This window comes from Carettochelys insculpta, chromosome 2, assembly GCF_033958435.1.
Source record: "Carettochelys insculpta isolate YL-2023 chromosome 2, ASM3395843v1, whole genome shotgun sequence".
In the NCBI taxonomy this organism is placed as follows: domain Eukaryota; kingdom Metazoa; phylum Chordata; order Testudines; family Carettochelyidae; genus Carettochelys; species Carettochelys insculpta.
In genome coordinates this window covers 273863702-273873593 of record NC_134138.1, presented here as the reverse complement: position 1 = coordinate 273873593, position 9892 = coordinate 273863702, and the positions used below count along the sequence as shown (strand labels likewise).

The 9892-nt window shown below is 50.2% G+C and overlaps 1 protein-coding gene across 1 annotated transcript in view; it reads left to right on the top strand.

The window, feature by feature from the left end:
- Nucleotides 1–158: 158 nt before the first annotated feature.
- LOC142008343 (uncharacterized) overlaps nt 159–9892 on the top strand; it is a 44793-nt gene continuing 35059 nt past the window's right edge. Inside the window, exons 1-7 of the mRNA XM_074985523.1 lie at nt 159–303; nt 793–1155; nt 1819–1945; nt 5844–5999; nt 6466–6579; nt 6827–6934; nt 7786–9007. Coding sequence (XP_074841624.1) covers nt 280–303; nt 793–1155; nt 1819–1945; nt 5844–5999; nt 6466–6579; nt 6827–6934; nt 7786–9007 — 2114 coding nt within the window. The 5' untranslated portion in view covers nt 159–279. The remainder of the gene's footprint in view (nt 304–792; nt 1156–1818; nt 1946–5843; nt 6000–6465; nt 6580–6826; nt 6935–7785; nt 9008–9892) is intronic.

Sequence of the window (9892 nt, the reverse complement as noted above, 5' to 3'; positions counted from 1 at the left end):
GCGTCAGAGCTTTGTTCCCCGGGCGTTGCTTTACCTCCAGCTCTGCCTGGCGGGGTCGCGCACGTGTTAGAACCGGGGGGAGGGGCGGTTGCCCCGCCCCGTCCCTTGTAGGGCGGGGAAAGGCGGGAGGCGGGTCCTTCCGGCAGGGGCCGCTACAGCCGCGTTGTGTTCTAGTCCCAGCATCCCGGCCGCGGCTGCCTCCCTCCCTTTCTCGCTGCTGCGCGGGCCGGTGACAGCGGCGGGACTGCCCAGCGTGCGGCGGGAGCGCAGCCAGGGGCCATGGCTGAGTGGGCCGCTGCCCAGGTAAGGGCCCGGCGCGGCTCCAAGGGCGCTGCTGTGCGGGGCGGGGGGAGGGTCCTTTCCCGCCTGCCCTGGCCCGGCTCGGTGCTTCTCTGCAGACCCGCTCGCCGGGCTGTGTCCTGGCCGCAGCCCGGGCGGGGGCGCTGGCTGTGCGCGGGAGCCGCCCCGGCCCCGGGGACCGATCCGAGGATCGGCCTAACCGGCGGCGGGCGGGGCTTGCGGGGCTGCAGCTCGGCCTCGGGCGGGCGGTGTCCGGCCTCTGGGCTCAGCGCCGGGGCCCCTGGGTCCAGCCGAGGGGCCGGTGGTGCGCGGGGGGTGCGGCTCCGAGCCTGGCGTTAATCCAGAGCTCACGAGTCAGCGAGAGGCTCCCATTGAAAGGTGCCCGGGCCCGTGTCTCCCCGGCTGCAGCCTGGCGGCGTGAGTAGATCCCGCCCCGGCGAGCGGAGCGGGGCCCTGGGCTGCTCTGAGGCTGGGGTGGGTTTCTCTCCATAGCGGCAGGCACCGGCTGGCCCCGGCGAAGCCCCTGTGAGAGAAGCCCATTCTCAGGCTGCGGAGATCTCCTTGTGGACAGTGGTGGCCGCCATCCAAGCCGTGGAGAGGAAGGTGGAGTCTCATGCCACACGGCTACTGAACCTGGAGGGGAGAACAGGGACAACGGAGAAGAAGGTAACCGAGTGTGAGAGGACAGCCCGGGAATTTGGGAACCAGCTGGAGAGTAAGTGGGCGGTGCTGGGAGCCCTGATCCAGGAGAACAACTTCCTGCAGAGGCGTCTGGAAAACATGGAGAACCTGCTGAGAAACAGGAACTTCTGGCTGTTAAGGCTGCCGCCAGGCACAAAGGGAGAAGTCCCCAAGGTAACAACATGCCAGCGAGTGCTGAGGGGTAGAAACTTAAATACTGAATGGGTTTCATGTCTTCTGATATGCAGGCCCTTTAATTAAGCTCCAAATAAGATTGTGGTCAGTGGGTGTAACATTACTGTCTTCAAGGTATCTCATAGCTTACTAGCCAGATGCACTTCATCCCGTCATTTGTGGATAACGTACAGGACTGAAAGTCAAGAATATTTGGGCTCTGCTTCCAGCTCAGTCATTGATTTGCTTTTCACCTCTAGCAAGTGCTGGTATGGAATAGTAATGCTGGCGTTGTACTTAGGTATCACTTCTGATGCAGTCTGTAAACACTGATTGGAAATCTACTTGAGAACCAGCTCCCTGTGCCCAGACCACTACATGTTCTGCACAGACCACTTGCCAAAGCTTCATTTTTGTCAGTGGGAGTCGAGGGAGGGAGCTTCTCTACCTGTAAGGACACACTTTATCATCTTGCTGAATTTGGTCCTGACTCTTCACAATTTCTGCTTACATTATTGCTTCAGGCTTGATGCTTCTAAGAGCACAGCACGAAGTACTTTCTCTGTCATAAGGATCTTCTCCAAAGCTTATGGACATCAGTGGCATTCACTGCACTGGCCTTTGAGTCACGGCCAAAGCTTATTGTAACCCTTGTGATTCCAGGTGCCTGTGACATTTGATGATGTTTCAGTCTATTTCAATGAGGAGGAGTGGGAAAACTTAGAGGAATGGCAGAAAGAACTTTATAAGAATGTGATGAAGGGGAACTATGAGACCCTGATCTCTATGGGTAAGAACTGTTGTTCACTCGCTTGTTAGAATCAGCTCCTTCTCCAGTTCTAGTTGCAGATTATTTTCCATTTCCTTCTATTTCCAGTGGCTCACTGCTTCCAGGAGCATTTGCAACAGACAGCTCATACCCTGTGCTCTTACGTTTAAAACTAAATTGGGAACTGCCAACGGACATCTAGTCAGGTGACCCCTGGCTGCAGATAACAGTTGTAGTTATATGCCACAGAGAATGCAAGGAGCCTGTTTGTAGCTGTCATGCCTCTCTCATTCTAATATCTAGTTTTCTCCAGCCCTTTGAAGCATGTGGAAGGTCTCCCATTGATTTCCATGGGCGTGGGTTTAGATCCAGCAAGTTAAAGTGACTTGTCTGAGGTCACACTGGGAATCTGTGGCAGAGCCAGGAATGGAACCCAGGTATGCTGAGTAGTGGGCGAGTGCTCAAAATACAAGACCATAATTTCTTTCTTTAAAAAGTCCCCTCCTCATCAGACCTCTGCCTATTTAAATTCCAGGTCCTAGAATTGTATCGACTAATTCTTTTGAGTATATGTTCGTAGGGTGCTCCACCATAGCATGCATGTATGCCATGTTCCTTTGACTGGAGATTACAAAACAGTGTCTTGGGGCACCTTGTGCCTCTAAGAGAAGGAATATAAGGGGTCATGGACCTGCCACCCCTCACTTTCTTCTGAGTTGGTTTCATCACAAGATGGAGAACTTGTATTTCTTCTGGTTCTCAGCTTCCCACCTTTCTTAACACAGTGATTTATTGTTAGTTTTTGCTTTATTTCTATGGTTATTTATTTCTGCTTACAGTTTTCAAGTGGTGTTGGGAGGAGGGCTCCCCCGTTTTCTTTCTGTCTTTCCTTTTGGTTCATTAGCATTCTGCGTTGAGTCAAAGATTCCAGGGTTTAAGTCCTGCCAAACCTGTCACAGTTTTTCTCCCTGTGGTGACAGGCATTCGAGCTGCCTTGGAGACACCCACATCTTATACACCAGAAAGACAGAGGCTAGGCTGAGCCTCTTTCTAATAGAACGCTTGCTAGCCCTGATGCGCCTTGTGTCTTTTTCTCTACATTGACTTCAGTGCGCCAGGCCACCCCAGCAGCACCTCGAGAGGCGAGGACTTCTGAGAAGAAGCTGTTTCCTGCCCTTATCAGGAAAAAGAGGAGGAGAGGGTCACCCACTAAATTCCACTGTAAGGAGGTCTCCTGTCTTTATAAGGAAACAGCTGAGGTTCTGTCTGATTCTGGACTTGAGCCCTGGTCACCTCACAAGAAGCAGCATGCAGAGAAGTTGTATAATAAGTAGCACAGGAAGTCATCTACCTCAGTCCAGAGTGACCCCTCTCAGCACGGAGATGTGCACAGGCCTTGTACTCATGCTCCAGGACCATCAGCTGCCCTGCACCATAGCTGTGAGGTCAGAGAAGTTCTACAAGCACCTCTGGTACTGTTCTCACAATCTCATCACTGTGCTCTGCTCCAGGCTCTGGTACAGACTCAGACTTGCTCATGCACCTAGAGGTTGCTGTAGGACTACAGTCTGCATCAAGCAGGCCTTTTTGTACCAGGGGAACCAGAGAGTCCCCAGTCACTGACTGCTGTGAAAGCCTCTTTTCCCCAGTACTGCTCAGGGTTTTGGGCTTCATTTCAATCTATTTATTGCAACAGCAATACTCCTGGATTGAATGGCAGTCAGACATACAGCCTCTGCTACTGGCTTCTGTACCTGGTGCTCTCCTTTTCAGCCAAAGGAATGATATTCCTTCAGACTCTGAGGTTTCACTACAGGGCTCTTTTTCAGCACTGTACCATCACACCCTGCTGAGCATTCTGAGGAGTGGTCAGTATCCCACAAGATGCTCCATCTTCAGGTGTTACAAGTGTGTGTGGTGACCTTTTCCTACAAGTCCCCTACACGGGCTTCCTGGAATCCCTTGGGTCACCTTGATGAACGGTTTTATAGAGTACCAGCCAGAAAGAGTTCCCAGATCTGCAAAGCTCTAGGTGGGTTCTGAGCATGGAATTAACCCGTTTGGATTTAGTCTAGTCAGTCGTCCTAATTAGCAGTAAAACTAACACTTTGAAAACTTATTTTCGAAAGGGGGAAGGCTTCTATTCCTGCTGTTCTCTGCACTCTTCTCAAGGATCAAGGGTTCCACTCCCCAATGTCATGGGCTGCCTGTTGGATTTGAAGGCACAGGTCCTATTAATGAATTCAGGCTAGGTTAATTCTTAAAATGCTGCAGCAGTGCTGTCGCATCCCTGGATTAAAGACACTACTATGTCAATGATAGCACTTTGGCCAGCTGGTGTCATTAATTCACCTCTGCTAAAGATGGTAGATACATGGAAGGAAGAAACCTCTTTATCAGTATAGCACTGTCTACACTGTGGGTTAGGTTGGTATAACTGTATTGCTCAGGGTATGAAAATGGTGTAGTTTATAACATGGACCTGCCATCAGTATAAACTTGCCGTAGTCAAAGTACATTTGGCTTTCTTCAGTCTTCCATTCACCTATGGGGGCTTCTTGTTTTTTACCCGCCTCACTTACATCAGATTTCTCAAGTGGTTATATAACTTGTTTCCTCCTGCTCCTCTTTCTCAGTTCTTTGGTCCTTGAGAACTCTCCCCGTTGTACCTGTGGTCACTTGTTCTCACCTCCATCTCTCATTCCTTACAGCCGTCTCTTAAAGAATGGGAGGGCTTGGTGCGCTTACCACAGACCTGCCATTTACTAACTTCTGTAGAGATGAGGTTACATTGCATCGCCATCCTTGCGTCCTTCCTAAGATCTCTTCAGAATGCCTCTTTAACCAAGAGAGTCATCCAACTGTTTTACCTAAAGCCTCCTGAGAGGAGATCAGTCTACATACACTATATCAGAAGGGCTCTCACCTTCCTAGTCTCCGGAAAACTTCTGGGCTGCAAGATTATTTGTGTCCTCTGCAGAGAGGAGGAAGGGAAACCTTGTTTCTGGTCAGAGTGGCCAAGAGTTTTGGGCTTCATTTCAATTTGTTTAGTATGCACTGGAATGCAGCCCCCTCAGAGTGACAGCACACTCCCCTGAGACTTCAGTCCACAGGTATAGCACTGCTGAAAGAGAGTCCAGCTACACACATCGGTAGGTCTTCTGTTTGGTCTGCCATTGTTGCTTTTGCCAAGCATTAGACCGTCATATATACTTCTGGGGTGATAAAACTTTAAGTGACACAGTCCTCCAGACTTATTTGGACTTGCCTCCCTGTCAAGTTGCTGTTTGGAAGTCTCTTCCATGGGGAGACACTCTCTGAGAAGTCAGAGAGATGACTGTCATTAGAGGTACTTGAGCTCTTTGAGAGGTGTCGTCCCTATGTGTGCTTCACCTTCTCCCTTCCTTCCACCTGGCTGCAGAAGTTCTGCTTCCCAGCAGGGAAGGTACTTAGTGGTGATGAGTTCATGCTTCCTTCTGTGGCCTTTTTTGAGGCACGATGTGCTCCTCTGCATGGCCGCATCTTACTGTGAGGACACCACTAGGGAGAGACGATCTCAAAGAACTCAGGTTATGGTGAGTAACCTTTCCTTTTGTGTCACCTGGTAATATTGCATTGAGCATTTAACCCTGAACTGGCTGTGGCCTTTAAGGGACTCTGTAGATTTTGTCCAGTTTAGGTTTGCAAACAGGGGGCAATGTACCACTGTGTCTATCAACTTCCCTCCCTCCTGGGGAGCACACCTGAACAGCACAACAAATAGTTTCTTTTTACAGGATCCTTGTTAGTTATTGGCCCCTACAGCTCCATCGTCAGCTCCAAGGCCCATCCCAGACAGCTGGTTTAAAATCATGTAATGTTATTTGCAATGAATATATGTAGGACATGATGTTTCCTTAATATCTGCTACCATGAACAGATTACGCTGTTTCCAAGCCAGACATTCTGGCTCGCATTGAACGAGGGGAGAAGCCGTGTGTCAGTTATCAGCGGAAATCCCTGAGAGGACTAGAGGAGCAAATCCAGAGGAAAGAAGGGCTGATGGAAAGAGAGATCCTTGTGAATTGCAGTGCAGGTATGTTATACTGAGTATCACAAATCCACGTCTACTGTTTGGAAGTGCAGCTGCAGAGTAGACTCAGGTGAAATGCTACACCTGGCTGGCAATAGGAGTTGCTGAGAGCTTTAAAATTTCTTCCTTGCACATCGCTTTCAGGAGCTGGATTTGTACTCTAAAAACTTCAAGACAGTCATGCCCTGTCTCAGCCCCAGCTATGTCCCCTGTTCACCTCTCCTCTGCCCAGGCAGAGGTGTACCAACTGAGGACAAGAGGATGAAAAGTGGGTGTGCCGGGGACCACAGTGTGGTACTGGAGGCAACAATATTACAGGAGTGCAGGAAATGCATTTCCTCACAGAGATCTCCTTTCTAGAGGATCACCCGTTCTGCCACTGTTCAGCTAAGGTTTAAAATTACATATAAGTACCTGGTGAATAAGAGTAAAATGCTGATTTTTCACTCAACTCTTTCTTCATGAATAGACCAGGCCATTTCTCACTCTGACACCCTGCCCCAGGCTGAAGGAGATAAGGAGCTGTCTGCCAGTTACCCAGGGAGTTCAACAGACAGACATGTTCTCCTGGAGCCCAACACAGGTAAGCAGTGGGTTAGAATTTGGACTAAGTGAGGGAAGTGAACAGCACTTGGCCCATCTACTTGTATGACTGCAGATGTTCGGATGTATTTCCTCATCTGTGTTTTCTCTTCTGCTGCACAAAATGTTACACAACCGTTTGCCCATCCCAGACAGTTCTAGTCCCAAATCCTTTGTAGAAAAGGGTCAGCAGTGGTTGGTAGAACACACACGAATGTGGTTTTGTTTCTCATTAATGTAATCATCAGGTTCCACATCTGACACTTTAACCTGGATGAAACAAGAGGCAGAGCGGGAACTGGGGGATCAGCAGGAACTGGGAGAAGAGGGAAGACGTCTCTCAGTCTCCAGCATGGGTGAGCAACGGCTTGCGCCTGCAAATCACCCTTGTCCAAAGCTCCCGATGGCTCTGAGGGTGAGTCAAGCCCTACAAGACTGAAAAGCCTCGAAGGAGATGAGTGGAGTAGATGCCCTTGGCTCTTAGGAGCTTGCCCGCCTCTGGGTTTTCCCACTTGTTATAAGCGATAGTTAATTATTATTTGTATTGCACCCTCGGATAAGTATCAGAGGGGTAGCCATCTTAATCTGGATCTAAAAGCAACAAGGAGTCCGGTGGCTTAGTCTATAAGATGCCATTGGACCCCTCGTTGCTTTTACTCTCGGGTAAGGGCATTGTTGCAAGAAGTGCTGTAGGAACAAAGAACAAAAGACAGTCTCTGTCCCAAAGAGCTTACGGTCTGATAGCCCTGTTGCAAATGCAGAGCTATCTCTTGATGTGGATGTCAGTCACAGCTCCCCACCTATCTGGACTAAAGAGGGCAGTTGATTCTGTATTTCACTTTTCAGAGTGTCGTGTGGCTTGACAAATAGTAGGTCCTCACCCTACCTAACCTCCTGCCTTCTTAGGGAAATATTTCTCCTTCAGCACCAACTTTGTTTCCAGCCCATTAACCCCAGTTGCGCTGTGATGCGGGAGGAGTCTAGGCTAGAAGAGTTATGGCATCCAATGTAAATTGCGCTGTGTAGCACATGAGATTGCAAGCTAGCATAAGCCCTCCTCTAGGTCTGTTGCATTCATATGTTGCAGCTATAAATTATTCACTGCGCCATTAAAAAGGATCAAGTTTTCTATGTGTGTAATCTTTTCGCCATGGTAGTTTTCTTTCCAGGTCAATGTAGTAACGCTTGGCTGTCTGTGTTCTGTCAGATGGTGGAACAGAGAGCAAAGAGAAGGAGAAGCTGCAGGAGGGATGTCTGGAAAGGCCAGAGCCTCATGGGGTGCCATTGGAGAAATCAGAAGAGGAGGTCTTGCAGAGCCTATGGCAGGGAGATGGTGCACGGCTGGCTCACCCCGCCGTCATCAGAGTGGAGAAATCCACCCAGTGTGACCGAGACCGTGGCTTGTTCAAGGACTTGGTGGTGCAGCCAGGAGAGAAGCCCTTTGGATGCATCGAATGTGGGAAGAGTTTCCGGCTGAAGGGGAACTTTGTTAAGCACCTGCGGAGCCACGCCAAAGTCCGGCCCTACAAGTGCAGTGAGTGTGAGAAGAGCTTCAACTGCCAGTCCGAGCTGCTGCGTCACGAGATGATCCACCGTGGGGAGAAGCCCTACAAGTGCAGTGAGTGTGAGAAGAGCTACAGCCGCAAGTTGTACCTGCTGAACCACCAGCGCGTGCACACGGGGGAGCGGCCCTTCCAGTGCACGGTGTGCGAGAAGAGCTTCCGGCAGAAGGCCGTGCTTATCTCGCACCAGCGCCTGCACACCGGCGAGCGCCCCTACCGGTGCATCGAGTGCGGTAAGAGCTTCACTCAGCAGTCCAAGCTGACCAACCACTACCGCATCCACACTGGCGAGCGCCCCTACAAATGCACCCAGTGCGACAACAGCTTCAGCGAGAAGTCCAAGCTCAAAAGCCACTACCGCATCCATACGGGAGAGCGGCCCTACAAGTGCCCCCACTGTGACAAGAGCTACAGTCGCAAGGAGTATCTGCTCAACCACCAGCGCCTGCACACCGGCGAGCGGCCCTTCCAGTGCGCTCAGTGCGGCAAGAGCTTCATGCTCAAGAGGAGCTTCCTGAAGCACCAGAAAAACCACGGGCAAGCGGAGCCCTCACAGGGGGGCCCAGCTGCCAAAAGCCAGGCTGGGTCTGTTGGCCCTCAGGGTAGCAATTCGGGACAAGGGCTGCAGTGCTGCACTGAGTATAGAGAGAGCTTCCCAGGGAAGCCTGCACTAGAGAGACACAAGCAGGTCAATGCTGGGAAATGGCCACATCAGAGTGGCACGGGTGGGAGGAACTTTCAATACGAGGAATCCCTGAAAGAACATCAGAGTTTGCACTGCAGAGAGCCAGGGCACCCTGAGGTTTCTCAGAGCCCCAGACAGGGAGCAGAGGCCAGGCTCCTGGTTGTAAAGGTGGAGGACACATGGTAGCCCATGGAGTTAAGATGCAGCAGGTGTGTGTTAGAAGCAAGGCAAGAGGAGAAGTTGAAAAGTCCCTGGTTTAGAGAGAGCTTCGGATTAGGCTGTGTCTGGGTCCCTGGAGGTGATGTGGAAGCTCAGACAGTGGGTTTCTGTCCATCCCCACCTGAAAGGTGAGCCAGGGACACTAGCTGGGGAGATCTCTTGTCTCTGAACTGAAACTGCAGCAGTGGTGCTGTGGGGACACGCAGGAGAACTATCCTCTGCTTAGGATAAAATCCATGCATGCTGGCAGGCAAGCAGCACTGGGAGAGGAAGAACTAGAAGGGCCACGAATGACTGGGAGAAGGAGAAGGATAGGCATTCCGTATAGAAGACTTGTTGCTGGGCCTTGCTGGACAAGACAGAGGATATTTACATAGTTTAAGCAAGATGTGCCGGTGAGAGATGTGATATCGGCCAGGAGGCATGCACTTCTGAGACAGACACAACCCGGATTCTGGGTTGGCTTCATTTTATAGTTGCTTTTGTTCCGTAGGTAACAGCAGAATTCCCCCTCGAGTAAAAGCTTGCTGTTACTTGTTGCTTGTTGTTTCAAGTTGCTGTCAGGGCTCAGAGTTCTTCCATTAAATACTTTTTTGAAAAGCAGTAATAATCCTGATACATTGGTAATTTGAATTAAATGTTTCAAAGTTCTAAAATCAGTGCTTGAAGCAGTTTAAAAGATTCCGGGTATTTTAAAAATGTGCTTCTTGTAATCATGACGTTCTGTGTTGGAAGTGACAGCAATGTTTCATTAGTAGATTTTCAGCAACGTAAAGCAAGTCTTTTTCTTCTGTATTTAAACAAAGATACTAAATTTAAACAAGAATTAGATTTGATGAGTACTATAA